Consider the following 24,415-nt stretch of genomic DNA (forward strand, 5'->3'; position numbering starts at 1 on the left):
GAAATAAGAAACTCATCAGTTGAGAATGAAGATGGGGCAAGACGTGTAGTAGTTTGCAGAAAGAGAAGGTATGAAACACTGATCCAGGAGAGTAAGATTGTGAACAAAATAAGGACTTGCTGTGTAACTTCTGGGCAGTATTGAGCTCCACTTGAGGTCTGTGGTCATGGTTTTAAAGTGAGAACAGTTAAGTGTTGATCCTAGCCACATTAATTTTCAGGGGTACAGGCGTGGACTAGGTAGAGATTTGGATTTAAAAGGAGTTGAGACTTTGCAAGGGAGTTTGATGAACCAAGAAATGTAAAGGAGTTCAGGGAGGATTCAAGGGAATGCTTATAATGATGGGTTCTTGAGAAAAGCTTAATAAAGAGGAAAGCAAAGACCTGTGAAGAGTTAGGGGCAGCAAAGATGTGATATCAGGCTATCTCAGGAAATACTAGATCTGCATTTTAGTACCTTTCTCTTCATTGTTGCCTTTGCTGCATGGAAAGATCTAGTTCTAGATGTAAGTTAGTGACAAGAGAAATGATACCAGATAGTAAATATTTAGAGCTTCTAACAATGCCTTTAACCTGGGAGGAATAACATTCAAAATTCTTTGTAAATGTGTTAAGAGATGGAAACAAGAATAGTATGATCCATTCCATTATGATATCATTTCTATAGTTACTATAAGCAGAAACGTGCAAAAAGAAGGTACTCAAAATAATTTTGCTTAATACAAATCACAGCATTTTCACAATACGTTCATTTGTAATTTTATCTCAAGTAAATAATGTAACTAATTTACCTTCCCATATATTTCCATTCTTAGTACCTCAAATATCTATACACAGCAAGTATTAAATAATTTTAAAAATTCTTCTACCTGATTGCCTATGTTCATGAAATAAAGCACTGGTTTAGGTGAAATGGCTAGGGTGTGTGTGTGTGTGTGTGTGTGTGTGTGTGTGTGTGGTAGACAAGTTGAGGAGGGTAACTTGTCCTTTTTGAAACTGGCTGGAATGTCCTTCATTTTTAAATTTTGCTCACATTTCCTAACTTTTTGTATGCTTCCACAATTATATAGCTGATGGTTGAGAATCATTAATTTAAACGCATCACTTTGCAGAAATAGATTTGCATAAACTATTACTCTGAGCAATGGAATATATTTCTAATATTATTTTTCAGTCAAGCTGAGATTTCCCTTAGGAGTCATTTTTCCCCTTAATGCCAGCTTAATGCATTTATGGAAAAATGCTTTAAACATTTGGTGTAGGAATGAGACATCCCTCTGGTTGTAAATTTTCTCCCCCACCTCCAAAATACAAAGTGTTATTACATGTTGTCCTCTGTGGCATCCTGTGCCTTCTCTAAGAGTTAAAATAATTCCCATCTGTGATTGTTTCCAATTTTGTGGAAACTTTACTACCATGTGAAATAAATTTCATCAGACAAAAAGTAAGCTTATGTTAATAAATGGTACGTATATAATAAAAAAACTTAAATAAATTATGACTTAAGTAACTGCCTATAAAGATGGTTAAATTACTATATTTTTCTGTAGACATGTCATACCAAATATTATATTTCCATGTTGTTACCTTCATGTCAAAGTGGCATCATATTTGGAAATCAAACTTTCAATACAGTTTTCATCTCAAAACAACTCCAGTTCAAGCCCTTCAGTTCTCCTATATTATTAACCAGCTTTAACGCTCTCCACTGTCAACAGGTTTGAAAACAATTTCTCATATTCTCATATTGCTCAGGTTACTGCAGAAGTGACTGCAGGGAACTGAAGTGTTGACTCTGAAGAGGTAATCACAGAATGATGAAAATGTTCAGCCCCTACAGATAAAGCATAAAAGAAACTATCTAGCTGAATTTTTCAAATTGAAAAACAAAAGAGAAAAAAAGAAAAGAAAACGAAAAACATGTGATAACTACTGCTTTTGATGGATTATCCAATTTGAATAGGGTATACTCAATAGAGCAGGAGTTAAATTTTTAAAAAAATCTTGCAAACCTTGGCTTTTGATTAGCTCACAATCATTTATTAATTAAAAACAAGCTTGGTCATTGAAGCAATAAAATGAAAATCTGTCAGTGAAAGTTAATTATGCTATTATTAAGCATTCTAAGAATTCACTCACAAAACTGCTATCTAATAATTGATTGATAATTAGGCGTAAAATTTTCACTATCAACACTTCTTAAAAAGTGTTAGGCCATGTTTAGGGTATTCTATATAAATATTCCTTTGAAGGGTCTACAAATTTTAGACAATGGGGCAGTTTGTATGTAGGAAAATCTCAAAACAGGTTAACAGAAAAAATGTAATGGAAAAGCACTGGATAGGAAATGGTCAAACTTTGCATCAGAAAAACAAGAAACAGTGGATTGAGAAAAAGAAAGTGCTTATTTTTCTTGAGTAATTGGAAATCCAGAGTTGAGTGGTTGGTTCAGAAGTTCAAGAATGCCAGAAGTGAGGTCTCTGATTCTCTTGGCCTTTCCTTCATGTTTTAGATGAATGTCTTAGTTCCAGCCAATAGGACCACATACTAGGCAAGAGAAAGGAACAAAGGCAAAGTGCAGAAGGGCAAACATCAGCCATCTCTAACCTGCTTTCCTGGAGATTTCCTGGAAGTTCCATACCATGACTTTTATATCTAATTGGCCAGAACTATGTTAAATAGTTCTGAAATAAAAGCTGAAAAATCCGTCCTCTAGCTAGACATTTTGGCTCCACAAGCAAACTTTGGCTTTATTCACTAGGGAGAGTGTGAAAAATGGGTACTGAGTATGCATTTAGAAGTGATGACCAAGTATTAATCTGTACCCTACCAGAATGTAGAAATAAGAATTCTCATGCCTTGTTGCTAAGCAGCCCACTTCCTAATCTTATGTATAAAAGGCACTAAGAGTCCTGATCTAGGAGGTAAACAGGAGAGCAGTAGATTAGAATACATTAATTAGGGGAGGTGATATGAGAATCTGGAAAACTGGAATTTCAGAAGGTAGAGTTCTAAGCAAAAGTGATCAGAACAGTTGGATTTAGGGTCCCTGAGGCCCTAAAACCTAGGGGAAAAGTTCCTGCATATTCTGGTTCCACATGAACTACACGGGCTCATTTTCTCTTAATTCCCAACTCAAAGCCTCTTCTGATACCAAATCAATTTCTTCTTCTTTTCTTCAATATTTTATGCTCCTTTTGGAGATTCATAAGGGCAAGAATTATCAGAAATGTATTTTATGTTCCATAAATTTCATATTTCTAAGGACACAGCAAGTTACCAATAATCATTATGGATAGATGTACATTAATTAGGGATTCATGAAATACTGTCCATTATTATGATTCCAATTTGACATACCTTCCTCTGCATCTTTATAGGTCAAAGTGTGTAGGTCAAAGTTTGGAAGACTTTTTCTCTAAAGGGCTATGTAGGAAATATTTTAGGCTTCGCCAGCAACATTATGTCTCTGTCACATGTTTTTCTTTGTTTACTTGATTTTTACAACCATTTACAAATGTAAAACCAACTCTTAGCAGACCAGCCATAACAAAACAGGCTACAGCTAAATCCCACAGGCAGTGGTTTCCTGACCCACAGATAGGTTGTTGCTGATGCAATATATATTGATATGTATTTTGTCGCAAGAGTGGAACACGGTGTTTTGGGCACTAGCCTGTGCCCTTTCTCAGACTGCTCCCTCTGCTTGGATGCCCTGCTCCTGCCTTCTGCCTCAAGCACACCTACTCATTTTTCACAAGTGTTGTTATCTCAATTGTCTGTCCCGTTTATTATTTTTCTTCCTCTTATAACTAACCCGCGTCTCCTTTGTGGCTGTGCTGGGCTCTGTACCTGTCTTTCAAAAACCCAAAATGCTGTTTTGTTAAACTGAAGTTAAACCCCAAGAATAAGCAGCATCTCATTCATTTCTGCATCCTTGGTGTCAAGTAAAGTGCTTAGTAGATAATACACATTTGTTAATTATCTGCTGAGGAGAGGAAGGAAGGAAAAGAGGGAGAAAGAAAAGGAAGAAAGAAGAAAGAAATGAACAGACAGCTGAACAAATGAAAGACGGGAGTTACTTTTTCACACTGGAGGAAGTATCTGAAAATTTTTGGACATAATTGGAAAGCAATAACTTCAAAGATTCAAGAGTTCACATATACATGGATCAACTTTTTTTTTATATTTCGCTTATTTTCTTTAAAAACACAACTTTTATCATCAATGTTCCTTTTTCCTGGAATGTTTGGTAAGATATTGGTCTCTTTGAATCACTAAAAATTAGTGACCACATTCAGTACTGAATGATGGATAGATGGAGGACTGCAAAGCAAATTAGCCTATCTTGTATCTGTTCCCAATTTGCATATTACATTACCTTGAAAAAGTCACTTGGTGGTTTTACAATCATCATCAACCTCTTATTTCAAAAGGAATGATCACATGCTTCCTGAAGAAATACGGTAAAAATGATGGTAGCCATGATGATGATGATGATGATGATGATGATGATGATGACGACAAACGCTTTTTGAAAGACTTACGTGCCAAGCGCTTAGCTAAGCGTTATACACATATGAACATGTACACACATCACCTAAACCTCGTAAAAACCTATGTGGTAGAAACAACTATCATCTCCAGTTTACACATTGATAATTAAAGCACTGGAATTTTAAGTCATTTGCTAAGGGCACCCATCTAGTAATTGGCAAAGAAGTAATTTGAACCAAGATACATCTGAAGTTAAACACATGAACTTAATACTCAGGGCAATTAGGCTGTGTCACACACAGGGTAAACTCACGTCATAAAAGGTTTTTATGTATAAAAATAGTTAAGGTTTTGTTTTCTGCAGAGGAACATGAATTTTTCTTTTGTATTTTGTGCACAGTTTATTGCTCTGTATTATATAAATATAACTTAATATTTAGAGGAAATATTTATTTACCTTAAAGCAAGTAAATTAAATATTAGTAACTACTTTAAGCAGTTATCAGCTTACCTCCTAGGGGGAAATCTTTGTTGCAATTGTTATATGTATCAGCACTTGAAAAGAATTGGAGCTCCTCTAGTTAATCTTAAAATATTATTTAAATGCATAAAAACCATAAAGCAGAAAGAATGACTTTCAAGACTTTATACTTACTAAAAATAATGATAACAAGGTATCCAGAACAGACAGGTGCAAACCTTGGTAGATTCATATCAATGCATCTGAGTAATATAAATAGTTCATTTCCTTCAATTATTGCTGCCCAATATTAAAGTGCATTTTGTAGGTGGCATTTATTCCTTTGAGATTAAACATGTTCAGGAAAAAAATAGCTACTATACAGAAAAAAGATGCTGCAGCTAAAATAGGGATTTGGGGGATGAGGGTGTCTGATGGTGCCCTCTGCTAAAAAAATCAAATAGATAAATATGTATTGTAGAAATTTTCCGTCTAAGGGAAATTCTTTTATCTACCCGTCAATACCAGACTGGCAAATCAAGGACTGACCATGATACAGCACATGACAAGAAAAGCCATTTTTTTCTCTAAATCCATTACTAAGCAGTATGAATATTAATAGCTAATGAAAAACCAATCCTAATTTCCAGGCAAAAAGTTTATCCTATTCTTCATGTCCTAGGTTTGGTGAAAAACAGAAATTGAGAACTTTAGTGACTGCTTGAATAAACTAGCTAAGAACTTTATTAAACAATATCATCCTACTTGTAAAAAGGCCAAAAACCTATACCTATCTGCTGTCAATGGGTAGATGAAAGGGAAATCAAAATATTTTCACTTGTTACACAATACATTGATAATTATGCCATTAATACACAAAATTTTCCATATTAATCTTTGAAATTTTATACAATAACATCTACTTCTCTCAATACAGAAGAAAGGTCTGGGTCTTCAACTATTATTCAACTTTGCAGAAGTCACATATATTACCTTAATTACCTGGACTATGGTTAACAAAAGGCCATTAGAATAACCGGGCACACAAGTTGGTTCATTTTACCTTGGGAAGATACTGTCTGGTTCTCCCACAGATCATCAGCTCTTGCTTGGGGTGTTGTATGGTGCAATTGAGAGCACCGAATTAGGAACCACGAGGCAGAGTGTGAGTTCTCTGTGTGACCAAGTACAAGTCACTTATGAGCTCAGTTTTTTCATTTGTGAAATTGAGAGCTTTCATTATCACTTTAGCAACAAACCTAAGAAGCCTACTCTACCTGATTTCCAAGCTCAGGGCAATTCAGATTCACATAATTTTACAGATATCAGGGGCTTCAGTGGTCATCTAGTTTGACCACTTCATGTTACTGAAATGGGAATCTTGCTACTAGGCCCAGATAACATGACAATGGCTAGAAGAGAAAGCTACCAACATTACAAACAATAGACTGGAAAACTAGAAAAAGTAGACACAAGAATTCAAAAATTCTATGAACATAGTTTAGGAGCAAATAATCCACATAATCACAGCTGACTCTGAGAGCACAGCAGGAAGAGAGTACAGTAAAATCATTTGTATTAACATGAAAACCTTTAGCTGTCGTGAAAAATGTGTCATGATGCTTAGTACACATTTACCATTTTAAAAGTGGTAAGTTATGTATTTTAAAAGGTTACTCTCTGAAATTCTTAAAACAATGAAGCACTCAAATGCTGAAGATTTTCAGTGACGAATGAATAGCTCACTTATTGTAACACAATATTTCATCTTGATATAGCATATATTAAAGGTTGAATCTATAGGTGTGCAATTTTTTCACACAAAGTTTTATTCACTTTTATTGTAAATAAAACACAAGAATATTAACAGGAAGGTACAAAGGACTGTGATATTTCAATACTGTCACAGAAAAGGAATATCGTAATGGATGAACTGTGTCTGTGAACAATAGTTTTGAACAAGAGATGAGAAATATATGCATATATAATATAAAAAGAAAAAATTAACAGACATAATGATGAAGGGATATCTCTACTGACCACATGGATATATGGAAATACTTTTAAACTGTTGGAAAATGCCATCTATAAATAAACGTTCTATATTCAGTAACAAAATCATTTAAATGCTCATATAAATGAGCTTCAAGTTTGCTGGCTGGTATCCTATAATCATCCCACTGTGATTTTATTATTTTCTTCTTTCCAAACACCATTTTGCTCATCATAGATTTCCAGTAAGTAGAATTAAATATATTCAAGATCATACAAATATTCCATTTACTAAACATTTAGCAAATTTTCACTGCTCTGTCTTCCAAGGAAATGCCATCAATATTTGATTTCATTATTTAATGCTTTTTCAAGCTTAAAAATATATTTTGCCTGTTTCAGGATTAAAAACTGATACAAAAAAATTGTTTCCAAAAATATAGTGGGTTTTAATTTGAAAACCCAGTCTAGAAATTCTAGCTTATCAGGGGAAATTACCAGCAATTATAGCTGCATTTCTATCACAGGGCTTAAATCTAAAAGTAGGATGGCAACTTTGGTATGGAGAATTAGGATAGTGGATTACACAGAGTGAAGTATATGAAAAACGAAGTAAAATAAAAGTGGTCCCATCCTTAAGGAGCAAGGAAAAGGGAAAATGGAAGATAAGACTAGAACACAGGCAATTTACTTTTAGGTAAAAGAGACAAAGGCAGTACTTTCTTCTCTCTCTTCAACTTCTTTTTGGTACTGGCAAAGATAACTTTTGAATGAACACAAGATGATGTCACTAAAATATTCTTTAACCCATGCCCTTCTAATTTGTTCTTAAGAGTGTGTATACGGTGTAGAGAATGGGAGGTAAGGAAATGCTCCTCCAAATTCAAGAACCCCAGAGCCTGGATGACATTAGGTTAGCAGTGACTTGTAGAAAGAGTAGGAGAAACTTGGGGTCAAAACCAGAGTCACCAAACTGGGAGGAGGAGCACAACACAAGTGTGATAACTGTGAAAAACAACAGTCATCATCAAGGACTGCATGAAGGGAGGCACACTGGAGACTTTCAAGTATCATTCATTAAAAAATGAGATGGGAGCATATAATACACAATATAAGGGGCCAGATGCTAGGGCCTTGCGGGCTATTTTAAGGTAGTCTGAAGGGCTTTGAGACAAAATATGACAGAATCTGAATTACATGTTAACAAGATCATTGTAGTTGCTTTGATAAGAATAGACTCAACAGGGCCAAGAATGGAACTGGAGACCAGTGAAGAGGCTATTGAAACAAATTAGTCAAGAAATGATGATAGATAAAAGCCCTTTCATTTTTCAAAGTCAAGTGATAAATATATAATAGTAAAGATGTCTTCTGTCTAAACAAATTGTCTAGAACTATAGTTAAAGCTGAGTAATTCTTTATTAAATCAAAATAGTTGGAAAGTCCTCCTTTATTCTCCAATTCAAAACATGATTCATTTAGAGATATGCAGAGATGGGTAATGGCTCTTCTTGGGTACATATTTTGCAAGTAGACTTTTAACTTTTATTATATCAATAGGACAGTAATATGAAAATACTCTAATAAGGACATACATTTGAAATTTCTATAGTCTTTTAAGAGACTATCAGCAAGACACTGCATGAAAAAATATTCACGAGCCTTCATTTAAAATAGTCTATGTCCAGCTTAAAAAAAAAAAGAAATGATGATAGAATTCAGACATCTGGAATGGTGCTGTGAGGAGCTCAGTGGTCCCTTTTCCAGCAAAACAACCATAACTGGTAGAAATTATTTTTTTAAAAAACCCAAGCATTTAAAATCTCTGGAAAATGAACTGAGAAGATACAGCAAAGAAATATTTATTCAAGAAATCTACTATGATTGGTAAGAACAGTGAAAGTGTGTAGCATTTGAGCCATGGCCCACCCCTTTCCCCACTTGCTCCAGTTTAAAGTGGCAAAATCCCTACCCACGTTGGGTGCAGCCAAGAACACAGGGGGTACCTCTCCTCCTCAAGGTAGCCACACTCATAGAGCAGAAACTGTACCCCAGATGCAGACCAAGAATACTGGAACCATGATTTATCCTGGCTCCAGCTGAATTGTAGGGTGGTAGTTCTAAGCCAGGAGAGGCAAGCTGAGAGGACCAGAGGCTGCTATCTCAACCCAGCACCCTGACCATAAATCTGGGTATCACTCTGTGAGAAGGGGGCCATTATCTCCACCCTCAGCTCTGGAGCATTGGTGCAGAGATTTTGCCCAGGGTAGGAGGCAGATCATAAGAAGAGAGAGTTCCTAAGTTCTCTCGAAGGGAACTGCCTTTTTTTGGGACAGAGAGTTAAGAAGTTCAAACCTAAGGTCACTCTTGAAAACATATGATGATTTTGATAATAAGCAATCAAGAGGAGGTTGTTTTTATTTTAATTAAGATTAACAACAAGCTGATAATAGACCAAACAAAAGTTTACTAGACAGAATCAGGGAAAGAGACAGCTCAGGTTACTCCTGGAGTCATAAAAAGCCTCATATACTGGCTTCAAAGACTACTGTGAAAAGGGCCACATTTTAGTGGTTCAGACTATGGCACAGTTTGCATCCTAGGACATTGTCAAAAACAATGAGGCATATTGTTGGTAATTACTGTAGGTTCATATCTGGCTAACTTTTATACCTGGCTAGCTGTCTACCGCAGGCAGACAGCTTCATAGAGACATCAGGAAAAGATGCAAAGGCAACCTCACTAAAAATACTGTTATGCCAGAGTGACTGTGCTGCCTCTGAGCAGTAGCGTTGAGGCTACACACTGCAGGGGAAAGAGTCTCCACTTCAATTCCCCACTCATATACTAAACAGATAAACAGCTGAGTCAATAACAATAACAACAACAAAACCCTGGAGACTGGGGGAGGGAATCAATATCAAGAGTGCTACAAAGATTATTTAAAATGTCCAGTTTTAAGCAGAAAATTACAAGACATGCAAAGAAACTGGAAGGGTGACCTATAGACAGGACAATAAAGTAAGCAATGCAAACTGCCTTTAAAGGGCCCAGATGCCAGACTTAGTAGACAAAGATTTCAAACGTATTCTAAGAACTGAAACAAACCATACTTCCAGATGTAAAGGAATATATAACAGTGACTCATCAAATAGATCATATCAATAAAAAGACAGAAATTATTAAAAAAGAATCAAGTGGAAATCCTGCAATTGAAAAGTACAATTACTAAAATGAAAAATTTATTAGAGAGGTTCAACAGTACATTAGAGCTGGCAGAAGAAAGATCCCATGAACTTAAAGATAGATCTATAGAGATTACGCAGTCTGAAGAACAGAGAGGAAAAAAATAAGAAAATTCAATAGAATCTCAGAGAAATGTAGGACACTGTTAAGTGCATCAGTATATTTGGTTATTACCTTAACACCACAACCAGACAAAGATATCATAATAAAAGAAAAATACAGATGAATATTCTTATGAATATAGATGCAAAACCCTCAACAAAACACTAGCAGTTAAATTCAACAACATATGAAAAGCATTATACAGCATGGCCAATGGGATTTATCACACACACGTAAGGTTGGTTTCACATCTAAAAATCAATTAATGTAATATACTATATCAATAAAAAAAGAAAAAAAAACATAATCAACTGGATAGACACCCCCCCCCCCAAAATCATGTGACAAATCCAACAGCCTTTTATGATAAAAATACTCAACTGAGTAGGAATAGACAGAGAATTCAACTTGATAATGAGTATCTATAAAAAGCCCACAATTAAGATCATGCTTAATGGTGAAGGACTGGATGCTTCCCTCCTAAGATCAGGAATAAGACAAGGATATTTGCTCTTACCATTTCTATTTAACATTATATTACAGGTTCTAGTCAGGAAAATTAGACAATAAAATGAAATAAACTGTATCCAAACTGGAGAAGAAGTAAAACTATCTTTGTTTACATATAACATGATCTTGCATATAGACTATCCTGAGGAATCCATTAAAAAAACCTCTAGAACTAATAAATGAGTACAGCAAATTTGAAGGTAACAAGGTCCATATACAAAAATCAATTGTACTTCTATGCATAAAAATGAACAATGTGAAAATGAAATTAATAAAAAATTCCATTCACAGTAGCATTAAAAAGAATACAATACTTAGGATTATTTTTAATAAAAGCAGTGCAAAACATAGACCCTGAAAATTATAAAATATTGTTGGAAGAAATTAAAGACCACCTAAATAAATGGAAAAACAGCCCATGTTTATGTATCAGAAGAGCTAATGTTGTTAAGATGACAATATTTCCCAAATTGATCTGTGGATTCAATGCTATCCTTATCAAAATCTCAGCCGGCCATTGTGCAGAAATTGATAAGCTGATCCTACAATTTATATGGTAATTTCAAAGAACTTCAAAGAGCCAAAACAATCTGCATGTTGTGAGTTGCCCTCTAGAGTGGCCCACGTGGTGAGGAACTGAGGGTGGACCCAGGCAACAACTGAGGAGAAACTCAGGTCCATAGTCTAACAATCCATGAGGAACTGAATCTTGTCAACAACCATGCGAGTGAGCTTCAGAGCTGGTCCACCCTCTAGTTGAGCCTTGAAATGACTGCTGCCCCAGCTGACACCTTGGTTGAAGTCTTCAAGAGATCCTGAACTGCAGGATCCAGTTAAGTCATATTCAACTTTCTGACCTACACAAACTGTTAGATATCAGTGTGTGTTGTTTTAAGTTGTTAAGTCTTGGGCTAATTTGTTATGAAGCAATAGATGACAAATACACTCAATTACCAAAGTATTTTACATGGATATTTGTACCACAAGGGTGTGTATTCTGAAGGATCCCTCAAGAACTCATGCAATTGCTGAAAATATTTTAAACTTTTCTTTGCCTGGATGCTTTGCTTCTTTATATTTTATCTAAATCCATGTTCAGGTAAATGTCCACTCTGCTGAGTGTACAGACTACCTTATACATCACTGAACCTCCAAAATACACTATTTGCTCCATAGTAAACTTTCATCAAATCAATATTTGTTCACAGTTTTACTTTTGATTAAATATTATTACCTTCTCTACATTTCCTACCGTTGAAATACGTTATTAGTTGTAATTATCAGGGTTTTTTGACATCTGGTATTTGATGTACAGCATAAAGCTACATACTGCATCATTTAGTAAACATAGAGGCTTAGCAGCTATTGAAAGGCAGCTCTCCCTCTATTTTATTTCATTGTGCCATTAATTCCACTATCATACTCCTTTATTTTTTTATTTATTTTTTTATTTTTTTTTAAATTTTTGACCTGCTTCTATGCTGCCAATGTGTCTACTGCCATTTTTTTTTTTTAAAGGATTTTCTTATTTATTTATTTATTTATTTATTTATTTTTGGCTGTGTTGGGTCTTCGGTTCGTGCGAGGGCTTTCTCCAGTTGCGGCAAGCGGGGGCCACTCTTCATCGCGGTGCGGGGACCGCCCTTCATCGCGGTGCGCGGGCCTTTCTCTATCGCGGCCCCTCCCGTCGCGGGGCACAGGCTCCAGACGCGCAGGCTCAGCAATTGTGGCTCACGGGCCCAGCTGCTCCGTGGCATGTGGGATCTTCCCAGACCAGGGCTCGAACCCGTGTCCCCTGCATTAGCAGGCAGATTCTCAACCACTGCGCCACCAGGGAAGCCCCCATACTCCTTTATTTTTTAATTGAAATATCTACATAGCTGATTTAGTGTGCAGGTCATTACGACACAAAGATTGTTCATAGTTGCTCTTTGAACAGTTTGGGTTTTTATGAGAACAATTTAAATGTCAGAATTTTTCATATCAGGGATATTGTGTCTTATTATGAAAAAAAGTTATATAGAGTTCATAAATACGTGTAGTGTTTTAAAAGCAGATTTAAAAACCTGTGCCTTTATTTCAAGAATCCTTTACTTATTTACTTATGAATAAGGTTTCCAAATGTTTGATAAAATGTCAAAAAGAACCTCACAGCATTTTTGAAAAGTTACCACTGAAGACGGAAAGTGCTCTTTTTCCCTTCGGGATATTTTTTGGTCTGCTACTATTAGTGAACTGAAGAGCTCCACTCATTTGGACATTTTAATGAAGCTATATACAAAACTTATAACAACAAACCACCGTTTCTTACTTTTCCCCCACAAATCTATTGTGAAATAAAAATAAATAATTCAGGTTTATGCTACAGGCATTCTCTCTGTGTTTGAGAAGGAGATGTGGGTTAAGCCAGGAGTGATTTTTGGTAGCTTTTTCATCAAGCATTTTAATATTAGCCGATTATTCTTGTTCTCCTTAGCCTTAATTTTTCTGTTGTCATCTTTGAAGTGTTGTTTTTATTTAGTGACAATAAAAAAGTCACTAAAATAAAACTAATCATACTAAAAGTATGATTTGGTAAAAAAAAAAAAAAAAAAAAAGGATCAAAATTATTTCCCCCTACCCTACTGCCATACAAGTATAGTGTCTTGCAATGACCATATCAGGGTTGCCTGTGCTAATCATTAGATTAACACCTTCTATAAAAACATACACATGCACACACACTCATGGCATATATGTTCATGGATTAAACATGCATACATATATATATATATGCACACACAAACACACACTCACACTGCATACACATGTGCTCATGGATTAAACACAGACATACATGTAACTGCCCATACCCACAAACATTCGCACTGCATACGTAAGTGTGCATGGATTAAGAAATAATGATGCTGTACAGTAATAATAGTTCTTCTGACATAATGAAATAGTAAAGAAACAGCCTTGCAATATGTTTTTCTCATGACTTTTAGACATATTACAACAGAAAATAAACTCTATCCAGAGAGAATTTGGAGAAATTCTACAAATGGAACCATTTCGATTGATTAACAGTTTTTGAAATATCAGTATGAAGCTACTAATATGTTATTTGAATCGTTTTTGTAAATGTTGTGAGAACAACTGTGCTTTTCACTGATAGTCCCTCTGCCAGCCAAGGTCATACCAAGGAATAGGGAGAAATGTCAGGATGGAATAAAAAAGAGATTTAAACACTCTTGATTTTTTTCAGTATAAATTGGTCATTTAGTTTGAAAATCTCCCCATAATTGCTTCGATTGCAGCTAGATGAGTATTTCAAGATGTCCATTCCAAATTTGTGGACTGATGTCAATGATCACAGAATTTTAGAATTGGAATTGATCAGTGGATTATCTGGCCCAGTGCTTTTGGTTGGCAGATGAGTTGATTTAAATTAATTATCTAAAAACTCTGTGAGAGTGAAAAAGGGAATCATTACCATCTCAGGGGAGGAAACCGAGGCATGAAGATATTAAATGAGTTGCCAGCTGTATTAGAACTTGTTACTAGCTGTCAGGGATAAAATTTAGCCTGCTAATACAGTGCTTTCCACTACCCTATCCCATCTTGATACTGTTGAGGGTTTTGAAGTGTCATCTGGGTATGGAAAGATAATAATTTAATAAGAAAGAAATACATTTCCTGGCTCTTTGAACAACACACATATTGCCATCCTAGGTTTACAGTTAAAGGTGGGGTTCTGAATGTCACCGCTTGAAGAATCTTGAGAAGTTTTATTGGGCTCGACACCAGAAGGAAAAGGACAATGTCATTTCAGTATGTGTGTTTAACGGACTTCACTTTAGTTATCATATTTTGATTATGCAACATATAATAAGATTTTTTTCTTACGAAGTATATTTATAGGCTTCAGTCTAGTTTCTAGCCACTGACTAAACAAATGTAATTGTTCTGAATGGACTCTAAATAGCTTTCAACATTTCATTACAAAGCAATTACATCTGAGTCTTTCCCAGTGCTCTCAGCATGGCTTTAAAAAAAAATTACACAAACAGGTGAAATCAACCATTATGAAATATAATCTACATGCCTAAAAAGCAAAGCTTCAGAGTGGGAATGAGGTGGGGGGGAGGTTTAAGCCAAAAGGTAAACACAGTCTATTTTCAAGGTAACTGCACTGAGAGAATTCAGCATGCTTACTCAAGGTAAGTTTATTTTTTTGAAAAAGGAATATTTACTTAATTTTCCAACGTTATGAAGCAGTAAAAAATTTTTAGGCATTCCCCAAAAGTAAGTGAGGATCAAACTTTTATAAATCCATATTTTGAAAAATATTTGGCTTTTGTAAAGTAAGACAACTGCATAATTGTCTGGATTTAGAAATATCATAATTGATTAATTAACACCCATTGAATGCTTATTGTATTCCAGGCACTGCTCTAAGCACATTATACATTTCCTCAAAACAGTCCTATGAGGAAGTTGTCATGATTATTTTCATTTTTACAGATGGGGAAACTGAGACACAGAGTGTAAGTAATTTTTGTTCAAGATCAAGCAGCCATTGATGGAAGGTCCGGATTCAAACACAGGAAATCTGGCGATTGAGTTAATGATCTTAACTGCTTTTTATACTCCCACACTTACTAGTAAGGATCCTATGTGCAGATTTGACACCGTCCTGGAGCTTTAGAGATGGAAAGAGGGGTGAGCCATTAACATAATAGCTAGGCATAACATTATTAAATACCATTGTACTCATATGGCCTTGGGTCTACGCCTCCCAATTTGGCTTTTAAAAAATTAAACATATCAGCAATCATACAGTGCAAATGAACTGTTTATTTTAAATGAAAACTTGAAGACAGAGTTTTTAACTGGGGCCCAGGGTCTTTGGGGAATTCACATACCCCTTGTGACCAACTGTCACACTGTGTGAAGATGTGAGAATATGCATCTGAGTATTTTTCTGGGGAAAATATTTCTTTCATTAGATTGTTAAAAGGATACATGATTTACTTGATATCCAGCACAGGGGTGGACAGACTTTCTCGGTAAAGGTCCAGATAGTTAATATTTTGGGCTCTGTGGGACATACAATCTCTTTTGCAACTACCCAACTCTGCTGTTGCAGTGAAAAAGCAGCTGCTCCAATAACACTTTATTTATGGACATTGAAATTTGAATTTTATATAATTTTTATGTCACAGAATATTACTGTCTTTGTTTTTCATTTTAAGACGTAATTTAGAAAACCCCAAACAAAACTATCTTAATTCAGGAACAATAAAAAGCAAGCAGCAGGCCAGGTTTGACCCATAGGCCACAGTTTGCCAACTGCTAGTCCAGAACAGTGGTTCTCAAAGTGCAGTCCCAGCAGCAAGGACATCCTCTGAGAATTTGTTGGAAATGCGAATTCTCAGGCCTCTTGGACAATCTACCAAACCAGAAACTCCAGGAGTGGGCCTAGCATCTGCGTCTTAAAAAGTCTTCTAGGTGAAAAAGTTACATGCTAAAGTTTGAGAAGCACTGATCTAGAGTCATTGTTCTAATGATTCAATTTATCTGTCTATTTATTCACCCTTGCAACAAATACTTTTTGAGACGGCAATTATCATGTACTAGGAATACAGTGGAGAAAGTACTATTTTCCTTCTTCATAGAATAACCCTTCCATAAATCAGGAGATGGTAACTTTCTGCCAACGACCAATTTTTTTGAAATACATTTTACAGCACATCACGACCCAATACATATACACACACATACCTGAAACAAAATAATACAAAGCAATGTGTACCCTTAACACTTGTGATGCACTCTGGTATCTTCTGTTCCATTCTATATAGTTCTATTGGATTAAATCCAATAAATTGATTTTCCAATATATCACAACTCATAGTTTGAAAAAATTCTGCAATGAAGTGTGCTCACCAGTGCAAATTCCTTGTTGAGACTCATCTGCTCCACCAAAGATGACTCATTGTGGAAGAGGTGGGGCTGCATGTGGTTCCACATGTGAGGAAACCACCAGAACTCATCCGCAGAACGAAGTAGAAGGTCGTCCCCTTCATCCTCCTCTTCAGTCCCTGTACAGCATATAAGATGGCTTAAGTGAAAATTCTATATTAGCTAAAGGTTATGCTTGTCATATTTTTGTTATTCTTCTTGCTACTGATACGTAAATCCGATTTTGTGTTGTTCTAATAAAACAGAAATGACCGTAGCCTAAATTCCACCAGAGGCAATGGGGGTGGGGTGGGGGTAAGTGCAGATAGTTGTTTAGATTTAGAACTTAGGGTAATTGTATCACTGACATTGTTTAGAATAGCTAGCATATGGTGGTAATAAAAAAAAAAGACCGAGTTTTAGTCAATTTATTTTTGTTTTAAATTCATTAACTCTTAATTCTCTCCTTTGTTGCATACATAGGGGAAGCGTAGTCAAAGGTGATTATTCTTTTTACTCTTAAAAATATTTCTGCATATAAGTCTAACATTGAGCTGAAAAATCTTTAAATTTAATTGATGAAGTTTGTTGATTTTTTTTCTGATGATAAAATAATATGTGCTTACTGAAGAAATGTGAGAAGGATAGACAAGTGATACATAAAACTCAAAAACAAAAAACGAAACAAAACAAAAAAACATCTTCCAGAATGTACCCAGTGGAAACGTTTTGGTATCTTTCGTTAAATCCTTTTATACTTTTTTTTTAAAAAGTTGAGGTCTTACTGTATAAATACGTTTGTGTCCTTACATTTTAAACTTACCACTATGAACAAGCATTTCTCATTTTGATATAAATATTTTATAAAATGTAAACAATAAATCTATTAACACAATAGAAACTTGACTTGAGAATTTAAAACTAATATTAATTTCTCATCCTCTATTGGGAAAATTTGCTAACAATGCCCAATGCATAGAAAAAAGTATTTGTCATGCCACAAGTGAAAAAAAATAAAGAAAGGAAGGAAAAACAATATCAGCAACTTAGTTCCAAGGAAATTCACTATGTTGCAGGCTATCCAAGAACATTTTCACTGTATGAATTCATAGTTTTTGTACAATTTTACAACATTCAGTCCAATTTTAAAATATTCTGAAATCAATAATATAAGAATTGATTCCTATGTGCTCTCTAGATACTTAACTAAATAAGTAAAGTAACAAATCCTGGCTTAAAGTGTGAGGTATATTTATTTGGATTATTTTTTTTTAATTGGAGTATGTTTTATAGGTGTTTTATATCCTTAAATAAATATTAAGGAAATTTTTTAAAAGACTCTTCTTTAAATATTCCATTTGAGTGCCCTATGGTAAAGACTGCATGAATCATTAAGTAGTGCCATGAAATGGTTAAAGCATATATTTGTTAAAGCATATATTTGGCTATGTGATCTTGTATAAGTTAACTTCTTTGAGTCTTGGTTTCCTGGTTTAAAAATGGGGAAATGAATATCTATCTCATAGGCTCTTGTGAATAGTCAAGGAGATCAATTTATTAAAGCACTTAACATTGTGAACTGCAAATAGTTAGCATTCATAAATATTAGGATCACTTTCTTCTTAAAAATAGTATCTACTGGTTTATACCTATGGTGTTCTAAATTTACATATTTTCACACATTATGAAAAATATTGCCTGCCTATATTATTAAATTCTTGAAGTCAGAGACTGGATCCCTTTAATATGCATTGTATCATGCCACTTCCCCAGGAGAGTAAATAAGGGAATAATTTAATTCAGTCTTAATATATATAGTCAGTGAATTTTTTTTTTTAAACATCTTTATTGGAGTATAATTGCTTTACAATGGTGTGTTAGTTTCTGCTTTATAACAAAGTGAATCAGTTATACATATACATATGTCCCCATATCTCTTCCCTCTTGTATCTCCCTCCCTCCCACCCTCCCTACCCCACCCCTCTAGGTGATCACAAAGCACAGAGCTGATCTCCCTGTGCTATGCGGCTGCTTCCCACTAGCTATCTATTTTACATTTGGTAGTGTATATATGTCCATGCCACTCTCTCACCCTGTCACATCTTACCCCTCCCCCTCCCCATATCCTCAAGTCCATTCTCTAGTAGGTCTGTGTCTTTATTCCCGTCTTGCCACTAGGTTCTTCATGACCATTTTTTTTTTTCCTTAGATTCCATATATATGTGTTAGCATACTGTATTTGTTTTTCTCTTTCTGACTTACTTCACTCTGTATGACAGACTCTAACTCCATCCACCTCACTACAAATACCTCCATTTCATTTCTTTTTATGGCTGAGTAAGATTCCATTGTATATATGTGCCACATCTTCTTTATCCATTCATCCGATGATGGACACTTAGGTTGCTTCCATGTCCTGGCTATTGTAAATAGAGCTGCAATGAACATTTTGGTACATGACTCTTTTTGAATTATGGTTTTCTCAGGGTAAATGCCCAGTAATGGGATTGCTGGGTCATATGGTAGTTCTATTTTTAGTTTTTTAAGGAACCTCCATACTGTTCTCCATAGTGGCTGTATCAATTTACATTCCCACCAACAGTGCAAGAGTGTTCCCTTTTCTCCACACCCTCTCCAGCATTTATTGTTTCTAGATTTTTTGATGATGGCCATTCTGACCGGTGTGAGAGGATATCTCATTGTAGTTTTGATTTGCATTTCTCTAGTGATTAATGATGTTGAGCATTCTTTCGTGTGTTTGTTGCCAATCTGTATGTCTTCTTTGGAGAAATGTCTATTTAGGTCTTCTGCCCATTTTTGGATTGGGTTGTTTGTTTTTTTGTTATTGAGCTGCATGAGCTGCCTGTAAATCTTGGAGATTAATCCTTTGTCAGTTGCTTCATTTGCAAATATTTTCTCCCATTCTGAGGGTTGTCTTTTGGTCTTGTTTATGGTTTCCTTTGCTGTGCAAAAGCTTTTAAGTTTCATTAGGTCCCATTTGTTTATTTGTGTTTTTATTTCCATTTCTCTAGGAGCTGGGTCAAAAAGGATCTTGCTGTGATTTATGTCATAGAGTGTTCTGCCTATGTTTTCCTCTAAGAGTTTGATAGTGTCTGGCCTTACACTTAGGTCTTTAATCCATTTTGAGTTTATTTTTGTGTATGGTGTCAGGGAGTGTTCTAATTTCATACTTTTACATGTACCTGTCCAGTTTTCCCAGCACCACTTATTGAAGAGGCTGTCTTTTCTCCACTGTATATGCTTGCCTCCTTTATCAAAGATAAGGTGACCGTATGTGCGTGGGTTTATCTCTGGGCTTTCTATCCTGTTCCATTGATCTATGTTTTTGTTTTTGTGCCAGTACCAAACTGTCTTGATTACTGTAGCTTTGTAATTAGTCAGTGAATTTTAGAGCCTTCATATGTCTGCTTAAGTGCATGTCAATTTCTGTGTGTATTTATGTATATGCAATATTCTTGGTATATATTCCATAATCCATAATACTCAAAAGGTGTAAGGACCACCAAGTTTAGTTAGTATTTTGGCACTGTTACTGCTATAACAGCTGCCACTATATAAATATATAAAGGGTAAAGAAATAGGACTTTTGAATGGGATAAAGTTCTATGAATTAGATAAGCAGACAAAAATTCTTAATTTTTGTTAACTTGAGTCAAAACTGTTAGTAACATAGACCTACAATTCATTGGCTTTTGTTAATATATTGAGAATTTCAAATATTGAAATCCAAATGAAGAGAAGTTTGTCACTTCCTCAGATGGATTTTAAATATAAAATGTTTATGCCATAGACCAAGTGTTTCTCATGGTCATAATTTAGCAGACTAAGGCATAGATTAGAAACAGCTACTTTATGTCACATGAGATGAATGAATTGATCGTTCTCCCACAGTTCTGTTGTGCTTTGAATATAGAATGTTTGAGAAATGCTTCCATTCACTTTAAACTCCACAGATTGTTATTGGAAGCGATAGGAAGCACATAACGCATACTTGACCAAGAAAGAGGTCAATTACTCAATTTAAAGAAAATTTTGCCGACTATTGATATAAACAGATGTATAACTGATCCTAAAATCTTGGTGATTTTTATACCAGAGAGTGTGTTAATTTATAAGTACTCCCCACAAGGTTAAGAGTGATATTTAAAACCTCTTTTTTTTACTCCTTGGATTAATTCCCCATCAGCCTTTCTCTTATTTTATACAGGTCATATAATTCAAAGCCACATAAGCCTAGCTCATGACACTAGAAATTGCTTAATGAAAAATGTGATATCGAGTCATGCTGAGGGACCAAAGAAGAATTTCAAATATTTTCAAATCTAGCTAAATTAAAATATTAAATTTTTGACTCCTTGTATACACTTAATTTTTTATACCTAATTTATGATTAAATTACACTTGAGAATATAATTTACAGTTCATACATGACTATATTTAGCACAAGTTCTAGTACATTAAGGTGTCTATATTCAAATTGAGGCTTTCACTTCTAACCTGATCTAGATTCAAATCTACATCATTGTTAATTAAAAATACTGTATTTTTTGTTCTCATTTAAATTTTATGTCATTTTACTTTACTGATTCCCAGAGGATAAAAGTATTTTAATTCAGAAGTAAAATATTTATGCACTCATTTCTTTGTTTCCTCTCTTGGAGGATCTGTGTTATGAGATAATAGCGTGCTTCTAGAAGTTTTTAAGTCTGCCAAAATAAGAATAATTTTAGCAAGATTTGGGCTATAGGTTAGATTCCATAAGGCACAGTTGTGACATTAAAATCAGATACATAAATGAATGCAATACATCGTATCAAGGAGAAAAACTCTATAACCATCCTGATAGATGCAGAAAAAGTACTGGAGAAATTCAACAACCATGCACACATATTTTTAAAGTTCCTCAGCAAACTAGGCGTAGATGGAACTTCCTCAACCCAATAAAAGGCATCTACAAAAAAAAATCTACAGCTAATGCTATATTTAATGCCAAACTAAATGTTTTCCACCTAATACTGGGGACAAGGCAAGGATGTGTGATCTCATCACTTTCATTCAGTGTTGTAATGGAGATCCTTGCCAACTCAATAAAAAGATAATAAAAGGCCTACAGATGTGAAAGGAAAAAGTAAAACTTACTTTATTCGCAGATGACATGATTGTGCATATTGAAAATCCTAAAGAATCTATAATAAAAACTATTATAACTAATAGGTGAATATAGGAAGACTACAAGATTAATATTTAAAAAACCATTTGCTATTCTGTATACTAGGACAGTGAACAATTGCAAAATAAAACTCAAAAACGCCATTCATAATAGTATCAAAAAACGCAAAATACCCATAAATTTAAGAAAAATGTCTAAGACCTCTACGATAAAAACTACCTTACTATTTCTGAGACAAATTTTTAAAGCCCTAAATAAATAGAGAGATATGCGTGTTCATGGATCAAAAAACTCAATTTTGTGGCTAGATCAATTTTCCCTGAATTATATATGGATTCAGATTCTAAAATAAATCTGTAGATTCAAAACTTAGGAAGCTTTTTAAAAGAAATTGATGGATTTTTAAAAACTTATAGTGCTATAAAGCAAAGGACCTAGAATAGGTGCTGAAAACTAGAAATAGAAGCTAAAACTATAAAACTTCTACATGTATTATAGATCTCACAATACATTGTTATCATTTTTGTTTTAAACTGTATGTTAACTTTTGAAGAAATTTAAAAATGAAATAAACTTCTTTTGTATTTACTTGTAAAAAAAATCAGATACATACAATTCCATTGTCTGCATTATCAATTTTGTACAAATGTTTGTCTTATATTTGCTATTATATATGAAATATTGTAATTCCTAAATTGCAAGAAGAGATTTCTAATTTTCTTTGTACACTGTACCTGGCACAGTTCCATATAAGTGGGTATAGTATAAACTCATTTTAAATAGTATACTAAATGAAAAGAATCATTTGATGATGAAAATTGATTACAAGCTATCTATATTTCCAAAACTGGAAAATAAAGCCTGGGGAATAATTCAATATTTTAAAATAATATTTGATTCTTAAAAATGCTTTAAAAAGTAATAATAATAATAGACACTTACATAGCATGACATGCTATGCACTGTTTTAGATAAGAGAGATATTATTATTCCCATTTTGGAGATGTGGAAATTGAGGTACAGAAAAGTGATCTGTGTATGTTCACATAGCTAGCGAAATGTCAGAGACTAGATTTAAACAAAAGCAGGCCGTTTCCAGTGTCTAGTCTTTGAGCCAATACCTTGTACAGAAAAGCAAAAGCAAACGAAAGAGAATAAATGTGACACTGTTTTTTACTTTCATGTTTAAAAGTTAATAGTTTTATATAAAGATCTGTTTTCTTTATATAAAAATGACCTCTTATAGAAAAGACCAGTATTTATCCAATTTGTAAATATTATATGAGGTAATTGATTCATATTCAATTCATTATTAGTTACAGAGAATGGCAATGACTGCCACCAGAAATCATGTCTCCAAAAAATATTTGTAGCCTTCCATTCCTACAAGGCATCTTAATCCTATAATGTCTCCATTTTTCAACTGGCTTTTCATTGTGCAATTCCAGTCATGCTTTAAATATTTCCAGACTAAAATATTTTACTCTGAACTCCATGCTTTTATTTTTTTACTTTTAATCAACAGTATGTCCTTCCCCTTTCAATTTGGCACCCATGAGTGACTGACTTTTAGGGAAGGCTTAGCGATATGTCCTTTTTGGGTGAGATTGTTTTTAGCATGTGAAGGACAGAGAAACTGAACAGGAAAGAGTACATGGAAAATACAAATAAGTGAAGCAGTCTGAGAAGGCAGAATCTATCATTATTACAGTGGGCATATGTGATTAAATGTCTTCAAAACAAGGAGGCTCATCAATCAGCGTCTTCATGCATTGGGCAATCAGATCATCCCGGGAGAGTTCTGGGACACTCATTATGACAAGGCCATCTTCTCATGGTTACGCATCACAATCAAGTGCATAGGTGAGGAAAACACTTTTCTGATTTGTTAAGCTCCCGATAGTTAAACCTCCATATAGGAATGTGACTAGAAAGGGGAGAGGCATGCCCTCCCCAGAGTGAATATCATCAGTGTTTAACTCCACTCTGGAAGAAGCCTTGATATCCCCGAGTGAATAAATAAGTACTTAATATAGTACGATTGCACCCTTGAAAAACGTCATGGATGCATTTCAATGATTCTACACATAAAGTAGCAAATCAAATAAAGTTTCATATTTATGTGAAGGTAATTAAACTTCCAGGACTCACAAATTTATATATATATATTGCTTAGTCTCTAAGGTGAGTTATCCCACAGCATAACAGGATAGTGTTTCTTCCAGTATTTTTATTAGGTTAGTACCAACATAAAGAGTCAATAAGGTCCATTTAAGAGATATAATTATAATACCTTTTTTTGTTATTGTTGTTTGGTACCTTCCTCCAACAACCGTCCCTGTGATATTTACTAGTGTGTTGTTCATTTCGTAGTGGATGTGTAGTGTGTACATGTTCGGGATTATAAAAAAGAAATGGGAAGTGTTATAACCTGCTATGAACATTAACTCTGCAAATGTCTGGCAGATTTAA

The 24,415-nt window shown here is 34.6% G+C and overlaps 1 protein-coding gene across 2 annotated transcripts in view; it reads right to left on the reverse strand.

Moving 5' to 3' along the window:
* Positions 1-24,415, reverse strand: part of LOC103004566 (N-deacetylase and N-sulfotransferase 4) — a 231,422-nt gene that overhangs the window by 113,500 nt on the left and 93,507 nt on the right. For both annotated transcript variants that reach the window (XM_028164021.2, XM_007172427.2), the window contains exon 3: positions 16,738-16,892. In XM_028164021.2, coding sequence (XP_028019822.1) covers positions 16,738-16,892 — 155 coding nt within the window. The remainder of the gene's footprint in view (positions 1-16,737; positions 16,893-24,415) is intronic.

This window comes from Balaenoptera acutorostrata, chromosome 5 (genome assembly GCF_949987535.1).
Source record: "Balaenoptera acutorostrata chromosome 5, mBalAcu1.1, whole genome shotgun sequence".
NCBI lineage: Eukaryota > Metazoa > Chordata > Mammalia > Artiodactyla > Balaenopteridae > Balaenoptera > Balaenoptera acutorostrata.